Source organism: Gopherus evgoodei, chromosome 23 (genome assembly GCF_007399415.2).
Source record: "Gopherus evgoodei ecotype Sinaloan lineage chromosome 23, rGopEvg1_v1.p, whole genome shotgun sequence".
In the NCBI taxonomy this organism is placed as follows: domain Eukaryota; kingdom Metazoa; phylum Chordata; order Testudines; family Testudinidae; genus Gopherus; species Gopherus evgoodei.
The window spans coordinates 13,411,865-13,434,407 of NC_044344.1; the positions used below are offsets into that span (position 1 = coordinate 13,411,865).

General features: G+C 58.1%; 1 protein-coding gene across 1 annotated transcript in view; it reads right to left on the reverse strand.

Moving 5' to 3' along the window:
• Nucleotides 1-22,543, reverse strand: part of PLCD3 (phospholipase C delta 3) — a 60,471-nt gene that overhangs the window by 12,777 nt on the left and 25,151 nt on the right. The window contains exons 2-7 of the mRNA XM_030541569.1: nucleotides 20,192-20,353; nucleotides 15,670-15,898; nucleotides 14,445-14,574; nucleotides 6,696-6,921; nucleotides 3,094-3,295; nucleotides 209-353 (exon numbers count right to left, since the gene is read on the reverse strand). Of these exons, the coding sequence (XP_030397429.1) occupies nucleotides 209-353; nucleotides 3,094-3,295; nucleotides 6,696-6,921; nucleotides 14,445-14,574; nucleotides 15,670-15,898; nucleotides 20,192-20,353 (1,094 nt within the window). The remainder of the gene's footprint in view (nucleotides 1-208; nucleotides 354-3,093; nucleotides 3,296-6,695; nucleotides 6,922-14,444; nucleotides 14,575-15,669; nucleotides 15,899-20,191; nucleotides 20,354-22,543) is intronic.

Sequence of the window (22,543 nt, forward strand, 5' to 3'; positions counted from 1 at the left end):
CCCCTGCTATGGGCTGAGCGGGGGAGCCCACGGGCCGAGCTCTGGCCCTACTGATGTCAGGGGCAAAACTCCCACTCATGTGGGTGGGAGCAGGTTCAACTCCACGGCTGGTGGTCACCAGGCAGCTGGGAACAAAGGGGCAAGAAGCACATTGGTGCAAACTCCAGTCCCCTCCTGCTGCCCTCAGCCCACCGACTGCGGTGCTCACCTTGAAGGCGTAGTCCCGGATGATCTCGATGACGTCCCTGAAGAGGATCTTGGAGGTCAGGGTGTGGCCATGGTAGATGATGGGCTCCCCGTTGGAGCCCTCCCAGCAGTCCAGCTCCACGCAGCGGCAGCCCTCCATGAACGCCCTGACGGGGATGGCACGGTTCAGCCAGGGACTGGCACAGCAAACTGCCACCTCGTGTCCTTAGTACGAGTCCAGAGACTCCAGCACAGCTTAGCCCCTGAGCCTCCCCAGGCAGCCCTGGCCTGGCCCTGCCTGGGGTCATGATGCTCTTCCAGAGAATGGCTTCCGCAGAGGCAGTGCAGTTCAGCTGTTAGCACTGAGCTAGGGAGGGGCCCTGACCCTCCATCGACATCCTGCTTTACCCTGCGGGGAGCCTGGTGCAGGACACAGCTCAGAGCAGTCTCATTAGGGCGAGGTTTTCTCTGTATTCAGTTTTCTTAGACACAGACTGGCGTGTTTTATTTTATTTTACTTGGCAATTCATTTTGTTCTGTTTCTTACTACTTGGAACCACTTAAATCCTACTTTCTGTATCTAATAACATCACTTTGTACTTATTAATTAACTCAGAGTATGTGTTAATACCTGGGGGGGGGGAGCAAACAGCTGTGCCTATCTCTCTATCAGTGTTGTAGAGGGCGAACAATTGATGAGTTTACCCTGTATAAGCTTTATACAGGGTAAAACGGATTTATTTGGGTTTAGACCCCACTGGGAGTGTTAAAAGCAGGAACACTTCTGTAAGTTGCTTTCAGTTAAACCTACAGCTGTTAGGAGACGTGGCTCAGATCTGGGTCTGAGTTTGCAGCCGGGTAGTGGGTCTGGCTCAAACCAGGCAGGGCACTGAAGTCCTAAGCTGCCGGGGCAGGAAAGCAGGGGCAGAAGTAGTCTTGGCACATCACTTGGCAGCCCCAAGGGGATTACTATGATTCAACACATCACAACAAGTCATCCAGATCTTCCTGTGTGATATCCCGGTCCTTCTCTGTGTTAGCAATACCTCTCAGCTTTGTGTCATCCGCAAACTTTATTAGCACATTCCCGCTTTTTGGTAATAGATTAAAATTTTGGTAAAAGATTAAATTTTTAAAACTGATCCCTGAGGAAGTCCACTAGTAACCTCCTTCCATCCTGACAGTTCACCTTTCAGTACGACCCATTGTAGTCTCCCCTTTAACCAGTTCCTTATCCACCTTTCAGTTTTCATATTGATCCCCATCTTTTTCAATGTAACTAATAATTCCACAGGTGGAACCGTATCAAATGCCTTACTGAAATTGAGGTAAATTAGATCCACTGCATCTCCTTTGTCTAAAAAATCTGTTACCTTCTCAAAGAAGGAGATCAGGTTGGTTTGGCACGATCTACCTTTTGTAAAACCATGTTGTATTTTGTCCCAATTACCATTGACCTCAATGTCCTTAATTACTTTCTCCTTCAAAATGTTTTCCAAGACCTTGCATATTACAGATGTCAAACTAACAGGCCTATAGTTACTTGGATCATTTTTTTTCCCTTTCTTAAAAATAGGAACTATGTTAGCAATTCTCCAGTCATGCGGTACAACCCCTGAGTTTACTGATTCATTAAAAATTCTTGCTAACGGGCTTGCAATTTCATGTGCCAGTTCCTTTAATGTTCTTGGATGAAGATTATCTGGCCCCCCCGCATAGGCGTCAACTTTTCCCGGCGCTGGTGGGTCCTTGACTCCCCCCCATCCTGGCTCCGCCCTGACTCTGCCCCTGCCCTGCCCCCATTCCAACCCCTTCCCCAAATCCCCGCCCCAGCCCCGCCTCTTCCCCGAGCGTGCCACATTCCCGTGTTCCCCCTCCTCAACCCTCCCTCCCAGCGCTTGCCACTGTTTCGCAGCGGGAAGCACGGGGAGCTGGGGGGGAGGCGGGGAAGGCACCCTCAGTGGAGGCAGCGGTGAGCTGGGGCAGGGCAGGGAGCTGCCTGTGGGTGCACAGCACCCATCAATTTTTCCCTGTGGGTGCTCCATGGAGTCGGCGCCTATGGCCCCCGATTTAGTCCCATTAAGCTGTTCGAGTTTGGTTTCTACCTCGGCTGTGGTGATATCTACCTCCATATCCTCATTCCCATTTGTCATCCTGCCATTGTCCCTAAGGGCCTCATTAGCCTCATTAAAGACTGAGGCAAAATATTTGTTTAGATATTGGGCCATGCCTAGATTATCCTTAACCTCCACTCCATCCTCAGTGTTTAGTGATCCCACTTCTTCTTTCTTTGTTTTCTTCTTATTTATATGGCTACAGAACCTTTTACTATTGGTTTTAATTCCCTTTGCAAGGTCCAACTCTATACAGCTTTTGCCCTTTCTCACTTCATCCCTACATGTTCTGACCTCAATAAGGTAGTTTTCCTTGCTAATCCCACCCATCTTCCACTCCTTGTAGGCTTTCTGCTTTTTCTTAATCACCTCTCTGAGATGCTTGCTCATCCAGCTTGGTCTACAACTCCTGCCTATGAATTTTTTCCCCTTCCTTGGGATGCAGGCTTCTGATAGGATAAATTCTGATAGGACAGGATAACTTGCTGGGATAAAAGTGACAAGACCGCTTAGCTCTCATGCTTCAGGGCACAGGCTGCTCCCTGGCTGGGGTCAGGCAGGAATTCCTGCAGATGGATATTGTCAGACAGTCAGAGACTTAACCCTTCTGGGGAAGCGCCCAGTATAGCTACTGGTCACCAGCGCTGCTCTGCTTCAGCAGGACCAGGTCTATGCTCTAGGCCACCTCTCTGCCATGGCAAAGATGCCCCCCATGCTGGCACCCCCCCCCTCCAGATGGGTCTCGATACCCCTTGACTCTGCCAGTTCCCCATGTTCTGCCCGGCCCCCTTACCTGATGTAGGCTTCCGTGCTGCTGGCCCCCCCGATCTGATTGTCGGTCAGGTAGGTGTTGTGGGAGGTGGAGATGAAGTAATGGCAGAGGGGCTGGCTCATGTCCTGGTAGACGTTGGTGTGCTCTTGGTTCAGGATGTCACCAGCCGCAGACAGCAGGTACATCATGAACCCGTCCAGCATCATGCGGTCATGCTGTTTGGCTGCAGGGACCACATTTCCAGGGGCTCTTTAAAGGCTCCTCCCCAGATTTTGGGCCTAGTGTCTGTGCACAGGGCAACGTGTCCGTGTCGGGAATTTCAGGCTGTCACCCCATTTGGAACCTCAGGGGTTAGCAAGCCTAGGGATTAGAGCCTGGGAGATCTGATTCGACCCTGGCTGGGACAGGGATTGTGGGAGCTAAAGTAGGGGCTGGGGTGGCAGGAATCCCGGGCCCTGTGCCCAGTTCCATGAGAGGGTGTGGTCTGTACCCGCTAGAGCTTGGCACTAGGACCTGGGGTCTCTCTGACTCTGCTGCAGTCTCACTGTGCGGCCTTGTACATGTCCCCTCACCCACTCTGTGCCTCAGTTTCCCCAGCTGTATTGCATTCCCCACTCACACACACTCTGGTGCCATGGCCCTCCTACGGGGAGGAGACTAGGAAGCAGTGAAAAGTGCTGGGGTTGAGATCAGGCCCAGGCGGATCTGTCAGCATTTGCACAGGGCAGCCCGGGCCGAGAGCTTTGTCCAGCTGTCTATGAGTTTCTAGTGCCCCGATCAGCATCTACCCCAAAGAGGCTCAGCCCCAGCATCCTCTGCCCCAGCCATGGCAGGCGTCTGGATCTCGGGTTAGCAGCAATGGAGCCACTGGAGAGTTTTACAAATCTCGGCTGAGATTGTCTAACGCTGCTGCCGTGCCAGCGAAAGGAGACCAGCCAGCCAGCTCCCCGAGGCAGCCCCCCAAGCCCTTCACCATCACGGCCTCAGACCACTTGGTTTCCTTTTCCTTATTGTTCATAAACTGTCCTAGCCACAATTGTTCACCAATCGCCCTGGGCAGGGTCATACACAGCCCGAGTTAGCCCAGCTGGCGAGGGCGGAGTCCTGGGGCACTCAGGGGTCAGGACAGGAAGTGAAGCACACTGTGCCAACTGGGAGCACATTCGGCTCTGAGAGGAACACAAAAGGTGCGAGACACACACTCAGGGAATGCTGGAGTGGGGCTTCTGGGATTGCTTCAGCTGCAATTAGCATAACGAAGCGCTGCCAAACCACATGCAAAACCTCAGCAGATCTCCCCTACCCGCGGATGTGGCTCCGCTGACCACAGTGGAATTACCCCTGATTTCTCTCCCCCTCTCCCTGGTAAACTACAGCACAGATGGGCCACTGGAGTCCTCCTCAGTTCTAGCCCTAATGCCTGGCTGGCCCCAGCTGTGCCATGGGCTGCAGCAAAACCCTGGGGCTAAACTCCCCTGGGCTCAGAGGAGGTTCAGATCTGGGTCTAGTGTAACCATGCTCATAACGTGGGAAATCCAGAGAAAACCCCTCCAGTTCCTGAGCGCCTCGCGGGACAGCCGCACCACGGCAAACCGACAGCGCAGAGGGCAAAGCCAGGATAGGCACAGTGTGCGCTGGTGCAGAGGGACTGGAATCCTAAGGCCTCAGATACGCTGGAGCTTGTCCCACAACAAAGATCTTTTCTCCAGCTCTCTGGTTCTACGAGAGCTGTTGCAGGGGCTGGGATGCAAACTATGGATCTGGATCCAAACCTCCTCAGAGTCCAGGGATGTTTATTGCTGCAGCCTGTTTACACGGCCGCAGAGTTCAGGCAAGTTAGCTAGGAATCGAGTAAAGCTGGCTGCAACGCGCATGGCTGAGACCGCGCAGCCAAGGCCGAGAAGGCAGTGTCACCCCAAGGGTTGCCAGCCCTGCCTGGCAGCATACCCTGTACCCTCTGCAAGAACGGCTCCCAGCCTGGACAGTCCACCCAGGAGGGCACAGGCCAGCAAGCGTCTCCAGCCCCCCGAAATGAGACCAAAGTCAATGAACTAGTGTGTGCCACAGGCAGAGACCGGGAGCCGAGGGGCACCAGGCAATGGTGCAATGACAGGGGAATGATGAAGTGAGACACACCAGGATAATCCTGGCTAGTGACCCACTCCCCACGCTGCAGGGGAAGGCAAAACCCCCCAGGACCCCACTTAAACTTCCTCACTGTGATCGCACAGCACAACCCTTAAGGCTCCCCGAGCCGGACTGGACCCAGATGAGCTTCCAGGATGAGGCCTGGCGGAGTTCAGGGGTGTTCGCATGGGGCTGGCGCCTGGACACAAAGCTTGGCCCTGTCTAGCTGAACTAGCCATTCCAGACAAAGGAGCCAGGCGGAGCTGACCCAGCCCTGAGGTTCGGGGTGTCCTGTGCCAGGGCAGAGCTGCTTAGGGCCACTCAGCACCAGAGAGAGAAGAACACATGCCTGAGGCTGCAAAGCAGGGACCAGGGGTGTTCTGATGCTGCTGGGTGATCCTGGTGCCGGTGCTGCAGCCTGTGACCCGCTCCACCTGGGAGGGGGCTCCCCTGCAGCCCCACGCCTGCTAGACCAGTGAGACCCCACAGCCATCTCCAGCCAGTTCCAGCCAGCTCAGGGTGGAGCTGCCAGGCCAGGCTCTGGGGATGCCAGTTGCCTTCTGGGGCAGGCCCAGCTCCCTGCTATTGCACTGGCTTTCTGCCCACCACACCGGCCTCTGCTCCTGACCCTGCTGCTCCGTCCCTCACCGTTCCCCTCCAATCCAGGCCTGATTTCTCTGTCCACTTGCCCCAGCTCGGGTCAGCCCATCACACCCACGGTGCAGGCCAGTCAGGTTGTATAGCACCTTTGATGGGATTAACCCTCACCATCCCCGTGACAGATAGGGAAACTGAGGCACAGAGCAAGGTTCTGACTTGTCCGAGGTCTTGCAGCAAGTCAGTGGCAGAGCCAGGGACGGAACCCAGAAGTCCGACTGCCCGTTCCCCTGCTGTAACCACCAGAGCTTCCCCCCAGAACACGGGAAAGAACCCAGGTGTCCTCATGCCCAGCCCGCTGCTATAACCACTAGACCATGTCTCCTCTGTCGGGGCTGGAGAAAGGAGCCAAGCAGCTGCCCCAGGAGGCAGAAGAACCTGCAGACACTGACACTTGGGTGTGCACAGAAGCAGCACTGGTTTAAAACCGACGTTCATTAACCAGGAGCAGCAATGGGGTTCAGACCTGCCCTGAGACCTGGGAGCCTCTCCACCATGCGCTGTCAGGACTCCCCATGTCGCACAGCTGGGAATCCTCATGGAAACCCGCCCTGCCAAGCCTCTTCCCTCTGTGAGCTGAGTCTGTCAACTCTCAGCCCAGTTCCTACTGGGACGTGCAGCCAGGTCACCAGAACCAACCGCCGTGGCGCAGTGGTACCAGGCCCAGGGACTGAAGGGCCACAGAGACTGTATCCGTCTCTCCTTTGCGGGGTCGGACTAGACAAGCACCCATGGGAGCCTTGCACCAAGCTCTCTGAGTGCTGAGCTGGCCGTTCTCTGACAGCAGGGGGCAGTGGTGCACACCCCCATGCTGGGCAGGGGTTCGTGGGGGGACCTACCTTTCTCGCTGAGCTCATAGGTCTGGATGATCCTGTGGGCGTGCGCCAGGTCGGCCACCTCGCCCTGGTCCTGCAGGAACGCCCCCAGCTCCTTGGCCGACAGCACGCAGTCCTGCCCCGAGTAGCGGTGGAAGAGCTCCTCCAGCTCGGGCCGCTTCATCAGCAGGGTGCAGAACTCTTCGATCTCGTGCTCCTCCAGCCGGTCGTTGCTGGACTTATCGCACTCCTGGGGGAGAGGAAGGCCAGGCTCAGAGGCAGCCAGCCCCTCCTGTCTGGAGGGCACCAAACAGCCCCTGCAGCCCCATGCTATGGCCTGGGATCAAAGCGGGGCCACTGGAGCCCCACGTGCCCTGCCTGAGGGAAGGGGGCTGGGGGCTGGACCAGGCACAGCCACACTGCTGGGTGCTGGGAGAGGAGCCTGGCGGGTCTCCGCTCCCTGTCTGTGGTACTTCAGTATCTGCACTCGCAGCCTGAGATCCTTGCAGCCTGAGATCCTTACAGTCACGTAGCCCTGGGGGGCAGGACAGTGCCTCCCCCTCCCCCCATGGCTCTAAGGGGAACTGAGGCACCGAGAGGCTACATGACTGTGCAAGGCAGACAGGGAGTCTGGGGCAGAGCAGGGCCTTGAACCCAGGTGCCCTTGGCTAGTGCCCTAATCATTGGCCCATCCTTCCACCGCCTGGCTGCCAGGTGCCTGCATAGCTAGAGAGGCAGCTGGGGCCTTGTCAGCAGCCAGGGCCAGAGTCTGAACTGCCCTCCTCCCTGGGGGCATCTCATAGGCCAGAGCAGGGCTGCGGGGGGTGGTGGGGGGGATCTGCCCTCCTGCTGCCAGGGCATCCCTGCTGTGCAGATCCACAGGCCTTGGGGCCCCAGGACGGCCACTCAGGTGTCTTCCCCTTCCCCCACCCTGTGGGCTGATCCAACGCCCCCCATGCTCTTCTACTGACTCAGCAGACACTGGCCCAGGCCCCAGTTCACCCTCCCCAGAGCAGCAGTCCAGCGCCCGCAGCAGGGAGGGGGTATGTCAGGCTGCTGGGTACTAGAGAGGGAAGGGGCCCAAGATCCTATTGACAATGACGTGCCCAGAGCAGCAGCACAACAGGCCCCGCTGGGACCAGGGGGCTGCAGGTCAGGACCAAGCGGCATTGGCAGAGCCCCAGACTGGAGCAGCAGAGGGTGCTGGGGTCAGGCAGGGCTGAGGGGTACTGCCAGCGCTGGGCAGGCTGGGGAGCAGGTCCTGGGACTGGAAGAGCTGGGGGGCTGCAGTGAAGTGCAGCAGCAGAGCTGTGAGGATGCTGCCCACGCCCTGCCCACGCCTGTGTAACCAGAGCTACCCGTCTGCCTGTACAAACACCACACAAGTTCCACCTAATCTGGAGAGGGGCACAACACAGAGCAGCCTGCCAGCTGCACCCTGTGTAACTCCTGGGACTGGCATTTCCACAGCAGCCAGGAGTGCCAGAGCTGGGTGGGGGCAGGCGGGGTCTTTGCTGCCTGGCTGTTCAGTTCTGGCATGAGTGCCGGGCTGGGAGGTGTATCAATAACCTCACAGGTTGTGGTGTTTGAGGCAACTCGCCAGAAACTCCAGCCACTCCAGAAATGCGGGCGAGTCAGCGACCCAGTCTAACCTGCCTGCTGGCTGTCACAATGGGCCTGACACCAGGTGCCACATCCCAGGACAGCCTCAGGAGTTTCGTAGGAAGGAGTCTGATGTGATGGTCAGAGCTGGGGAGCCAGGATGCCTGGGTTCTCCTCCTGCCCCAGGAGGAGAGAAGCTCCATACTCAAAGCCAGGGTATTACGATGCCCTACAGCTGCGGGAACTTGGAGGAAGTGACTGACCCAAGGTCATGCAGTGTGTCAGTGGCAGAGCAGGGAACAGAGCCCAGGGCTGTATCTACACAGAGCCTCGCGCATACCCCGTCCACTAGCCCTGCAAAGTCAGCTCTGTCTGTGCTGGTGCTTGTACCGAGCAGGCGGGTTTACAGCCTGGCTCTTGGTCACTCGGTGACCTTTGGGCAGAGTGCTCAGCCCCTCGCAGCTATCCTGGCCCTCGCCCACTGGGGCTGGGCTCCAGCTGCCGCGTTTGGAGCCGGGCACCAAAGTGCATGGGTGGAAGTTCCTCTCTGTTCTAGTGCCTAACCCACCATGCTGTGCCCAGGCAAGCCCTGAGGGGAAGGGGAGCTGCCACCCCTCTCCTACGAGCAGCACCGAAGCCTGGAGGCTGCACAAGTCACCCTGGGGAACCTGCCCTGCTAGTCCGTGCAGAGCGGCCCAGAGCCAGCTGTACCCCAAGCCCGGGCTGCTGCGCTTGGGGCCAGCGGCATGTGAAGCTCTAATTTTAGCCGGCCTGTCAGACAGGCTTTGGCATCATGCACAGACCCCTGCAGGCAGCAGCTTGCCCGCCCACCCAGCAGGACAGCAGGGCCCAAACACAGTGCGGGGGTGCAGCAAGGGGACCCAGGAGGGACTCTCTGCAAAGTGGACACGTGATACTGACCCTCCCTTGGTAAATCACCCGGAGATCTCCAGATGGAAGGGGCTCTGCAAGTGCAAAGCAAGGGGCCCTGGCCATTAGCCCAAGGACAGACCACCCCAGGGTGCTGTGGCCAGTGGTGGAAATTCCCCCCTCGTTAAAGCTCCTGCCGCTTGTTTTCCAGCAGGCCCCTCTCAGCTGATGAACAGGTGGCTCCATGAGAAGCAGGGTGGTGTTGAGCGAGAACATGGAGATGGGCGGGGGGGCCACGTTCTAGCCCTCTGACCCAGGTCTTAAGAAGCTTCTTGCCATTGACCCTCCTAGTGTCCAGGCCCCGCTGTGCTCAGGGTCTGCCTTTGCCAGCAGGAACACTGGTGGGGCTGGGCTGGGGGCTCTGGCCTGGAGGGGAAGGGTGGACGTGTGGCCACGGTGCTGGATGAGCACTCAGGAGACTGGCTCTGCCACTGACTCAGTGGCATGACCTTGGCCAAGTCACACAGGCCTGAAATTTCCCAGGAGGTTGGCAGGTTCTGAGTCCTTGTAACTCTGCCCTCCCCCGGCCCATCAGCCTGGGCCTTTCCCCAGTCGTACAGTGGAAAGGGAGACTCTTCCCCCTCCCCTGGTCTATGCTGAACACTGCTTCAAGGACAACGCTCCCTGTGCCGACCGGAGGGGTTCTCCTGTCAGCAGAGGTACCCACCTCCCAGGAGGCTGATGGGAGAATCCTCCCAGCAACCTAGCGCTGTCTGCACCAGGGCCTAGGTCAGTTCAACTGCATCATTGAGGGGGGTGGATTTTTCCAACCAGGCCCCAGACTGTGAACTCCCCTTTGGGGCAGGGTCTGTCTCTCTCTGGGTCCGTGCAGCACCTGACACAACAAGGCCACAGCACATCTAGGTCATGGGTTCGAATATGCATCAGCTCAGTCGTTCCCATGTGCAGGCTGTCTTATGGCCTCTGTGAGAGATGAGGTTGGTGGGTCTCAGCCCAGTTCCTCGTAGACAAGTGTCCAGAATATCACAGCCTGGCAAACTCTCAGCAAAGAGGCCAGGGACTGACTGTGCCAAGGAGAGGGACCTGCCCCCTGCAGTGCACCGCCTGATCAGGGCGGGGGTGCCGCTAGGCCTGTGCCCCCAGAGATGCTGATCTCCAGCCCTGCTAGGAATGTTATTTCTAACGGAGTTTAGTGCTGATGAAAGCAGCTGATTCGGCAAGTGGCTGCTGTGGGTGGGGGCCGGAGAAGAACTGCTGGGAGTGACTCTGGATTCAGACCCCCACCTTCTCCTGAGCTCCGACAAGCTCCACAGAGAAAGCTGTGATTCATTTCACGAACAGCAGCTCACTGGCTGTGTGACCAGCGCCCAGCCAGCAGGGCACGAAATTAAGTGACCTCGGTGTGCGAGACTTCACTGCAATGAAACACTGCAGTTCGCCTGGGACAGCTGACTCAGGCTCAGGCTATGGGGCTGTTTAACTACAATGTAAACATTTGGGCTTGGATGGGAGCCCAAGCTCTGGGACCTGACGAGGGGCGACTGTAGGTCATCTGTGGCCACTGCTGACCTCACAGCTCTGATGCCCTGGGCAGATGCCAGACTGGGGAATTCCAAATTCCCCCAGTGCTTTCTGTTGGAGACAGGAGTCGCCTTCACTCGCTGTCCTAAACTCGTGCTGTGTTGCTGTATGCTGATAGACTGTTGCCATGTTCCACCCCAGAGGGGGCTGCACCAGTTCACTGTGGTGGTCAGATTCAGTTCTCTCCCACATGTATTGCAGGATCAAACCTGGCCCTGGTGCAGCTTGTGACAGGTAGGAGTGCTGCTGGCCCCATCTGTCAGTACAAGGACCGCGCCGCTCAGCCCCCGTTCCCAGCAACCTGCTTCCAAGACAGCTGGGCTGCTCCGGGGGAGGCAACGCAGCCCAGCGGCCCCAGCGTCAAACTGACACCAGGAGTCCTGACAGTGACTCAGCGTGTGGCCTTGGATAACAGCTCACCCCTCCGTGCCTCAGTTTCCCCATCTGTTCCAGACACACACAGACAAAACAGCTAGCATGTGAGACACTCAGGAGAAGCCACCTCCCCTGTAGATCCAGCCCTGGCCACACACACACAGCTGCAGGTTGGAGCTTCCCGGCATGAATTCCAGGAGTGGGTGGTGCCCCCAGGTGGCAGGTCTGTGCCTTGAGGCCCCTCCCTCCTCCTTGGCTTTGTCTGTGATTCCAAGGAACAGGCTCCGTTCCTAGAAGCTGCCCTGCCTGTGCCCCGATCCCTCGCTCCTGACTTATGGTTGCTCCTGAGCACCTAATGGGACCCAGCTGTGAGCTGTTCCTGGCACTCCAGCAATAGGTGGGGCTTGGAACAAACTGCTCTATTCCATCCAGGCCTGTAGGGCCCACAGGCTGGCTGGGGTGCGGGGAAGCAGGGCAGGGCCCTGGCCCTGGCCCTGCAGCCTGTGACGAAGGCACTTGTGGGTGCACCGAGTCTGACAGTTCTCTGCCAATGGGAGCGGAGGCTCTGCCTCACTTGGCTTGGCTGCACTCAGGACCTTGCTGTGGGTGCTGGGCAAGCGTCCCCGTGTCCGACCCAGAGACCTCGATCCCAGACACTGACATGAGATCAGCAGCAGCCCCTCCCCCAGCCAGGGGAAGTCTGCACCTGGGTCAGAACTCTGCAGCCTGGGCCCATGCAGCCCTTGTCATATAGTGTCCCATGGGTGAGAGGCACAGGCTGGTGCCACCCCCTTGTGAGCCCCTCCCCAGGGCCAACCTTACACTTGGAAGGGAACTCAGGGCAATGGCAGGGAGGCAGCAGGACTCAGGGGTGATTGGGGGAGAGGCAGTGGGGACCAGGGAGGACGGATGCAGAGCCCCGGGAGGCAGTGGGGGCCAGGGGTGATGGAGGGATGGGTGGGGGGCCAGGCCAGGGCAGCGGAGGGACTGGATGAATGGGCTAGATTGCGGGCTAGATCGTCGGGATCAGTGGGTAGTGATCAGTGGTTTGATGTCTAGTTGGCAGCTGGTATCAAGGAGAGTGCCGCAGGGGTCGGTCCTGGGGCCAGTTTTGTTCAACACCTTTATTAAAGATCTGGATGATGGGATGGATTCAGCAGCGTAGCTAGCGGGGTTCAGGGGAAGCAGCCTCTTCCCCTCAGCAAGTTTTCAAAAAGCGGCACCTGCCAGGCCGGCGCTGATGGCAGCACGGCCAGAGGAGCCATGGGGAGGGGTGGCAGGCGCAGAAGTGGCGCCTGCCAGGCTGGCGCTGGCGGCAGCACGGCTGGAGGAGCCATGGGGAGGGGCGGCAGGCGCGGCCAGAGGAGTGAGGGGGCCGGCTCCTCGGCCATCGTACCCCATGCTCAGCGCGGCCCCAACGTCGCCACAACCACCTCCTGCGGCGGCTCGGGGCTCGGCGGCCAAGCGCTCCCCACCCCTTGCTAATGCGGCAGGCGAGGGGAGGCGAAAGGGCCCCTGGGTCTTTAAAGCCACCTGGCTGCCGAGCCCTGCGTGGAGCACACCAAGCGCCGGGAGCTGCCGGGGACAGGCGGCGACGCAGGACAGAAGGTGAATGGTGGGGATCTGGTGCCTTGCACCGGGGGGGTCCAGGCAAGGGGCTCCCCGGGGCCGGGCCCGCAGGGCAGGGGCACAGGCCATGCTGTCTGGACGGGGGGCCCTGGCGCGGCGCAGGAGCCTGGAGCCTGGGGTGGAGGGCACAGGACCCCGTGCATGGGGCCGGGCGGCACAGCCCGGCGTGGGACACCTGCAGAGCGCACTGGGCAGGAGGATTCTCCCGGGGACGGGGGGGGGGGTATCCGCACTCCCAGGAAGTCCGCAGGAGTCCTGAGCCGGCCCCGGGGTTAATCTGGGGGGGAATGGGAGGGGTCAGGGGCGTGGCCAGAGGAGGAGCCAGGGGAGGGCGCCTTTTTTATGTTTGCTCCTGCTACACTTAAAACCTGGCTATGCCACTGGATGGACGGCACCCTCAGCAAGTTCGCAGATGACACTAAACTGGGAGGAGTGGTAGATACGTTGGAGGGTAGGGATAGGATACAGAGGGACCTAGACAAATTAGAGGATTGGGTCAAAAGAAACCCGATGAGGTTCAACAAGGACAAGTGCAGAGTCCTGCACTTAGGACGGAAGAATCCCGTGCACTGCTACAGACTAGGGACCGACTGGCTAGGCAGCAGTTCTGCAGAAAAGGACCTGGGGATTTCAATGGATGAGAAGCTGGATATAAGTCAGCAGTGTGCCCTTGTTGCCAAGAAGGCTAATGGCATATTGGGCTGCATTAGTAGGAACATTGCCAGCAGATCGAGGGAAGTGATTATTCCCCTCTATTCAGCACTGGTGAGGCCACTCCTGGAGTACTGTGTCCAGTTTTGGGCCCCCCACTACAGAAAAGATGTGGACAAATTGGAAAGAGTCCAGTGGAGGGCAACAAAAACGGTTAGGGGCCTGGGGCACGTGACTTATGAGGAGAGGCTGAGGGAACTGGGATTGTTTAGTCTGCAGAAGAGAAGACTGAGGGGGGATTTGATAGCTGCTTTCAACTACCTGAAAGGGGGTTCCAAAGAGGATGGATCTAGACTGTTCTCAGTGGTGGCAGATGACAGAACAAGGAGTAATGGTCTCAAGTTGCAGTGGGGGAGGTTTAGGTTGGATATTAGGATAAACTTTTTCACTCGGAGAGTGGTGAAGCACTGGAATGGGTTACCTAGGGAGGTGGTAGAATCTCCTTCCTTAGAGGTTTTTAAGGTCAGGCTTGACAAAGCCCTGGCTGGGATGATTTAGTTGGGAATTGGTCCTGCTTTGTCAGGGGGTTGGACTAGAACCTCCTGAGGTCCCTTCCAATGCTGATATTCTATGATTCTATGATGGGTGGGGCTGGGGGAGGCAGTGGGGGCCAGGGGCAATGGAGGGATAAGTGGGATTGGGGGAGGCAGTGGGGGCCAGGGGCAATGGAGGGATGAGTGGGGGCAGGGGAGGCAGCAGGGGCCAGAGGTGATGGAGGGAGGGTGGGGGAGCAGTGGGGGCCAGGGGCGATGGAGGGAGGGTGGGGGAGCAGTGGGGGTCAGGGGCAATGGATGGATAAGTGGGGTCAGGGGAGGCAGGGGGGCCAGGCCGATGGAGGGACGGTGGGGGGCCAGGATGCCAGGTTCGCCCAGGGCCCCATTTCCCCTGAGGCCGGCCCTTCCCCTCCCACCGGAGACAAGGCTCCCTGGGGGCGCAGCAGCGGACAGAGCACCACGGGCACAGTGGCAGAGGGTGGGGTGGTACCTGGAAAAGCTGGTAGGCGTAGATGTCGTTCATGTCAATATTGATCATCTTCAGCATGTCCTTGATCTCCTTGAAGGACATCTTGTTGTCCTTGTTCTTGTCGGCTCGGTGCAGGATGTCATGGATCCAGATGCCGGAGATGTAAGGAAAGAACAGGGGGGGACAGACTCCCGGTGCCCGTCCCCCCCAGGCCAGGCCTGCCTGGGGCTGCAATGAACTGGGAGGTGTGATGAGTTCACGACGGCCTTTGCCTGCGATGGGGCCGAGGTCGGCTGTAGGGGCCTGACCCAAAGATCCTGCAGCCGGTGAAAATGACAATGGCGTTGAGCAGAGGAAACCTGGCTTCCCTGCTGTGCCCCCAGCAGCTGTTCTGCTCCCAACGCCCTGGGCAGTCCCCGTGCCCTGCGCAGCTGCCTGATGGTGGCACTAGATCGTCCAGTCATTTCACACACAGCTAGTGCAGCTCGTACAACAAAACCGACAGCCGCTCGGCGGTGGAGGGTTTTCCTGGCTGTCTGCATGAGCCCTCCGCGCCAGGGCTCGTGGTTTGCACAAGGGCCCCTTTCCTCACTCCACTGACGCTGGGGCATGGGGGCAGAGAGGGGATGTGCCCGACACCAGGGCATGGCACAGCCAGGAACAGATTCCAGCCCTGCCTCACCTGGCTGCTTCCTGGTACATCACCAGGGCTTTGAGAGCCCCAGGTGGGCAGGGCTACGTGGGGAGAAAGCATCGGCCTGTGGCTGGGGGACAGGAGGTCTAGTCACAGCTCTGCCATGCCGCCCCTCCAGCACGCCTGGCCGATGAATGAGAGTCACGCTGTGTGCTTGGCCCAGCAAGGTGCGTGGGGTAGGGCCAGAGGGGCACCGTGCACCTTGCCCTGTGCACTTAGCCCAGGCATGTTTCCACTCCAGGAGGGGTGGCCAGGACAGGGCTGGGCCTGATTTTAGGGTCTGTTATGGTCTGGACCCCAGTGCAGCAGGACGGGACATTTCTGGCCAGACACTCAGGGCTATTGACCCCGGTGTAACCCTGCTGGTCTGGGTCAGGTCTGGTTTGCTTGGGATACGTGCAGGGAGACAGACCCTGGGCAGCGGACCCATGTCTCCTAACAGCAGGCTGGAATCCCTCCCCATCATCCATCGCGACTGTGCCCAGCCCCATGCGTGGCGACGGCCCCCGGGAACAAGGGAGCGGAGACCCTGCTGGTCAAGGGAAAGGATATTGATCAAGCTTCTCTCGCTGGCTCATGGCTTCGACCTTGGCCATCAGCTTTTTCAGCCCCCGGGCCCACCTCTTCGCCTCCTCCTCGCTCTGGGCAGCCAGGTCCAGGTTCTTCCGCCGGCCCTTGAAGACGATGGTGAGGCACTGTGTCTCCGGGAAATAGCGGCCGTGCTTGCGGAGGCCCTCAGACTGGTAGCCCTCCCGCATGGCTTCGATGTGCATGATGGAGACTGCATGAGACAAGGCACAGCAACGGAGATGCGGTCAGAGTCCTGTGCTGTGCCCTGGGCTTTGGCCTCGTTTCTCCGCCTCCCTCTCGCCTGCTGAGAGCCCTTGAGAGCTGGCGACCGGCCAGCGGGTCCAGCCACTGATGGGGCGCAAGACAGCAGCACATTTCAGATGATCAATGAAATCTGCTGCTAGGGAACCCACCAGCCCCACTGCGTGACTACGCTCGGAGGGCTGGGAGAGAAAGGGATCCCCCAACATATGCACCAATGACTAGCCTGCCCTGGCATCCCATATATTCTGCTCCCTCCCTAAGGCACAGCCAAGGTCTCCCTTCCCCCATTCCTCTCCTCCCCAGGAACTCTGCCCCATTCCCCAGTCCCTAGCAGGAACTCAAGCCAACTCTTGCTTGAGGGTCTGAAATGCTCAGCTAAGTGGATGGAGATTTTCCATCTCATTGCCAGCTTAGGCCTCCTGGGCCCAAACCAACAACCCCGATCCAGCCCTGCGGCCCCTGGGGAAAGCACCTTTGCCGCTGGCCTGTTTTCATTACAGGTCAACCCCCAACTGGGCCTGGCCACTGGGTCCCACCTGGCCTGGGGGACTTCTTCCTTTAGGGCTGCCAGCACCAAGCATGGCGGAGTTCAGAGAGCCAACAAACTCATGGCCCTGGCCTGTGTGTCTCCAGCTTGTTCTTCAGGGCACCTCTGCGCAGGTGCCTGCCTCTGGAGCCAGGGGAAATCTGACCCTCAGCCTGGCACTGGCCAAAGGGGACCATGAAGGCTGGTAAAACCAGAGCCAGGATTGCAGCAGAGCTCAGGTTTCCAAGGGTCCCGACGGTCAAAGCAGCGCGACTCCCAACGTGCCGAGCCCTTGGAAAGGGCGACCCTTCCGCAGCACACGCTGGCTCCACCTAGTTTGGAGCCCAAACCTGGCACGCCCCAGCAGGTCAGCTCAGAGCTCTGGGGAAACTCCCCCGCAGCAGCACCAGCAAGTTTGGCCAGTCTTGCCCCTGATCTGCAGCATCTGCTTTCGGTGGCGTGTTCCCTGCCCTCTCAGGGCCCATGGGAACTGGAGCCCTGCTAGCTGGCACTACTCAGAGCGGCGGAGCTGAGGTGGCACGAGCGGCAGGAGGGGTTAGCCACCCTGAGTACACACCTTGGGCCTTGCACGGGATCGGACCAGGCACTAGCCTCTTCTGCTGCTTACATCACCACAGCTGCCCAGCGTGCTGGCTTGCTTGGACCTAGCACCACTGCCTCCTGGCATGGGGACTCCCCACACGCTCCAGGGCAGACATATCTTTACCTGCGCAGCAAACTTCAGAGCCACGGGCAGCGCGTTCCCAAGGGCTCGGTGCCGTGACCAGGGCTCTCAGGAGAGCTGGGCGCACGCTGGGAGCTGAGCTCTTTGGAGAACATGGCCCCAGCCCTCATTGCTCTGTTCAGTAAGGGCCTGCCAGGGCCCATGCTCAATACATTCCAGGAGCAGGGGCCTTAAGACCCATCCGCCAAGCTGCCCTTCTCCAGAGACAGCTGAGAGGAAGGATGTAATCCTATCTGCTGGGATGCCATCTTATGGGGATCTTGCAAACTGTCCTCCTCCCACCTACTCTCTGCAGACTCTCTATAGATGATGCGGTGAGGTGCTGAGCGCCCTCCACTCCCCAGGGCTTTGCAGGATCAGGCAGCCAGATTTTCACAAGACCTTGGCCCGCTGGATGCTGAGCTCTTGTGAAGTTTTGGCCCGGCTAATTGGGGCTGACACACGACAATCTGACCCTCAGGAGCTCGGTGAGCAGGTGGATGCTGGTCAGGAGTGTCCGACTTCACCCAGTGCTCATGTGCAGAGATGGGAGAAGCAGCTGAGCCAGGGTCTGTATCCTATTCCTGGCTCTCGTTGGCATTTTATGTAATCAGTAATGGCTCTGGCCTATTGGCTGTGTTTGGTCTGGGTGTCTCAATACCAGAAGGGTGTAGGTAACGTCAGGGGAATTCAGCAAAACGAAGATCTGAGGAGCTAGAGACACTTAACAGACCCAAGTCAGCCTGCAAACGCGTCTCTGGCTGTTTCACTTTGTGCACCTGGGGCAGTCCCACTGGGACCCATGGGGCCACTGCTGAGTGAAGCGCACACAGCCCTGCTGCAGAACCCCACCCCTGCGTGACCGAGCAGGGATGGAAAGAGGCGTCAGAGCCACCTGCATGTATGTGAAGGGTATGGGGGAAGAGAGGGGTTATTAAGAGTGGCCCTGGGAATAACAGACCTGTGGCCATCACCTGCTGCGGGTGAGCAGAGGACATTGACTCCACCTCCAGCGAAAGCATCTCCTAGCAGTGAGATCCCAGGCTGGGGAAGGGAGGGAGCCCAGTTGTTTGTGACGCTGAGCTAGAAAGCCAGGTTTGCAAGGACTCAGTACCCAATGTGCCCCCCGCATGCTGAGTTCTTTGGAAAATGGAGCCCCAGGTGAACAAAGCAGTGTAGGAAGTTGTACAGAGAAGGGCCTGGCCCTGGGAGAAGGGAACTGGGTGAGCAGCAGTTCTGCAGAAAAGGACCTGGGGAATATAGTGGACAAGCTGGATATGAGGCAGCAGCGTGCCCTTGTTGCAAAGAAGGCTAACGGCATATTGGGCTGCATTAGTAGGAGCATTGTCAGCAGATCGAGAGAAGTGATTATTCTCCTCTATTCGGCACTGGTGAGGCCACACCTGGAGTATTGAGTCCAGTTTTGGTCCCCTCACTACAAGAAGGATGTGGACAAATTGGAGAGAGTCCAGCAGAGGGCAACGAAAGTGATTGGGGGCTGGGGCACATAATTTACAAGGACAGACTGAGGGAACTGGGATTGTTTAGTCTGCAGAAGAGAAGAGTGAGGGGGGGATTTGATAGCTGCTTTCAACTACCTGAAAGGGGGTTCCAGAGAGGATGGAGCTGGGCTGTTCTCAGTGGTGGCAGATGACAGAACAAGGAGTAATGGTCTCAAGTTGCAGTGGGGGAGATCTAGGCTGGATATTAGGAAACACTTTCACTAGGAGGGTGGTGAAGCACTGAAATGGGTTACCCAGGGAGGGGGTGGAATCTCCTTCCTTAGAAGTTTTTAAGGTGAGGCTTGACAAAGCCCTGGCTGGGATGATTTAGTTGGGGTTGGTCCTGCTTTGAGCAAGAGGTTGAACTAGATGACCTTCTGAGGTCTCTTCCAACCCTGATATTCTATGCATCTATGACATAAGGGGTATGTTTTAATCTCTAATTTCTGTTGTTCTAATCCCAGACCAGACAGAGCCCATGTGAGCGTAGGATTTGCTGTCTCCAACAGGTATACTGACAGCAGTTGCTGTAGTGAAGCATCAGAGCAGTGTCTAGGGTCGCCATGTCCAGGATCAAGGAGGGGGTGTGTCTGTTCACCCAGAAATCAAACCCAATGCTTTCGATGGGGGAGCGAGAGGGGTTTCTGAGCAGAGTGATGGGACTTCATGGCTGGGAGATAAGGATGAAAATGCACCTTGGCAAACCTGTTAACTCTGCCTGCTGTCCTGCCAGGGCAGAGAAACAGGAGCATGGAGCTGAGAACCTGCTTGGCTCATGCAGCTGGATTTTACAGGGTTCCAGGCAGGACCGGCGCTAGGGGGTTGAGCGCCCTAGACGGACAGCAATTTCGCTGCCCCGCGCACTGATCCCGCGGCTCCGGTGGGGCTGCCGCAGTGGTGCCTGTGGACAGGCCGGTGCTCCATGGCTCCGGTGCAGCTGCTGCAGTCGTGCCTGCGGGAGATCCACCGGAGCCCCGCGAGGAGCCAACCGTCCGCAGGCACGACTGCGGCAGCTCCACTGGTGCCGCTGGACCCTCCGCAGGCACCATTGTGGCAGCTCCACCGGAGCTGCCTGCCGCCCCCTCCAGCAAAATGCTGCCCACCAATTATTCTGGTGCCCTAGGCGATTGCCTAGGCTGCCTAAATGGTAGCGCTGGACCTGGTTCCAGGCTTGGGCCAGCTGAGTTCTGTGCTTGGGTGGGTGAATCGAGTCCAGGTTCTGTGCTAGGGGTTCTAGGCTCTGTGTTGGGTGGGTTTTATGTTCTAGTTTCTGGTCTCGTGTTCCAGGTTATGTGCTCTACAATATGTATTGGGCAGAATGTTGGGTTGTAGAATTTGCATTGGTTGAGGGTTGGGTTCTAGGTCAGTGGGTTGGAGGGATTCTTGGTTCTGTGTTGGAGGTGGGTTAGGTTCTAGGTTCTCAACTGGGATCTGGGTTTCTTGTTTCCAGGAGCACTTGTCCCCTGAGTCTCAGGCACTGGGACTTACAGATCTGCTTGGAGCGAGCCCGTTTAAAGCAGCGCTCAGACAAGATGGTCAAGCCGTCCTCCTGCAAGCGGTAGAACCGCTCCTTCTTCCGTCTGCGTGACTTGATCTTCCAGAGAAAGGAGCCATTCAGCATCACCTTGATGTCCTCATCATCTGTCAGGCCTGCAGGGAGCAAAGGGGAAGAACCCATCAAGCCCCCCAAAGCCACCACTTCTGCAGCAGGGCTAGTAACTCGGCTGCCAGTGCTGTGTCACTCCGCAAGTAGCCAACTGGCCTGCCCACCCGGTGCCTGAGCTTTGCCAGCTGACCTGGGCCCTGGGAGAAAGGAGTGTGAGGGGCATCTGTCCGCTGCACAGTCAGCGTTCTGTCCTGCCTTGCAGGGAACCCAGGCCCATAACCAACGAACACAAACACCAGCTAAAAGGCACAGGCAGCATCCACTCTAGAACGTGGGGCCTCCCGTTCCATCCAGCCCAGGTGCCTACAGCTTGAGTTCCCGGAAATTCTCGTCTCGCTGCAGAAGAGGTCGTACATCCACACTGGCCACAGCTGCACTCACCTGTGCTCTCTCTCTCACACACATACACCCCTAGAAGGTCTCACAATGGTTTCTGGCATCACACAAATGGACTGTTGCCAGGGTTTGCTACTGAGATGGCAACTCTGACCCGCTGAGTGTGTGGGCACCAGCCCAGGAAGCTCCATGTGTTGTTCAGTGTAAGGGTCCTGGTAACATTCTTGCAGGAGAAACATGAATCAGAGGCTGGGCCGTGGCAGGCAAGTCAAGGAGAAACGGCTTTAACAGCTCTTTGCCCTTCGATAGCACCTTTCAGACCAGGGCCTCCCTGCACTTCATAAACGGTAAGGATTTTAGTCTCACACCACCCTTGTGAGATAGGTCCCCATGTTATCCATGGGGAAACTGAGGCCTAAAGGGCAGTGACTTACCCAAGACAGCCAGCAGGTCAATGGCAGAGCCAGAAATAGAACCCAGGCAGCCCCCATTGCTGCAACTCCTAGACCCTGCTCCCCTCCCAGAACCAAGAATGGAGCCTGGGAGTCCAGATCCCCAGTCCTTCAGCTCTAACCCTCACTCCCCTCCCAGAGCTGGAAATGGAACCTATGTGTCCTGATTCCTAGGACCCCTGCTCTAACCTTAGACCCCACTCCCTCCCTTAAATACCTTGGGCCAAATTCACTGACGACTGAGGCCTTGTGAACATGAGGCCCTGCTGCACTGCTGGACTTTTAGCAGGCTAAAATCTCCCAGACTGGCTTCAGTAGCCTCTGGGAGATAGAGCCCGATTCCATAAGACTCTTGCCAACCCTCCTGGTTTCACCAACCCCAATGGTGAGTATCATAGGCTGAGGGAGGCTGTACTTCCCCAAGTAGCTTGGCATGGCCCAGCCCATGCTCTGCCCCATTCCTGGCATTCTGCCCTGGGCCAGGCAGGCTGGGGCTGGGGCTGGGGCTGGGGCTATCTGGCCTTCTGTGGGGACTCAGGGTGGGAGATGCTCAGGCCACACTGCCTACCCGGCCCTGTGGCCACGCCACCTGGCACACCGGGGCCGTGGTGGGGGTGCTCTGGGCTTCTGTGGGGGGGCGTGGGGGGTAGAACAGGAGGGGGAGGGGCAGGGTCTTGGGAAGAAGGGGAGGGGCCAAGGGTTAGCCTCCCCACAACCAGTTCACGGGCCACCCATGGCACTGGCTGGATTCCAGCCCCACAGCCTGAGTGCAGGGCTTTGACACGGGCCCAGCTCTGCTTCAGCCAGAGGGAGGGGAACCTTCCTGTATTGAACCAGTCAAGAGCAGCATTACCAGAGGGGCTCAGCCCAGTGGCCAGCACCAGACGCTTCAGAGGAAGGTGCAAGAGCCACATAGTAGCAGATGTCAGATAATCTGCCCCCCCCAGTAGGTCTAATGAGACTGGCTTAAGCTCTGAAGCAGGAGGGTTAATATCCCCGCCAGAATTTTTGCTAGCAATAATTCGGATAACTCAGGATTTTCTGATATCCACGGAAATGTCCAACCCTTTTTTGAATCTTGCAATGTTCCTGGCATCAGTGGTTTCTGTGGCAGAGAGTTCCACTGGCTAATTAACTGTTGGGTGGAAGGGTTTCCCTCAGTCAGTGTTCAGCACTGGATTGTGTCTCAATCCGTTCCCAACAGAGCTTTGTGCCCTGCCAGCCAGCCCAGGAGCACATCTCCTCTCAGAGCTGCAGGGAGGCGGCGGTTAAGCCAAGCAAGGACATTGGCCAGGATGCTCTGTGTTGTGACGTTATGTAAAGGCAGCTGAAGAATGACCAAAGGGGCCAATTCAACTAATCCAAACAACTATCCAATGGGAGGAA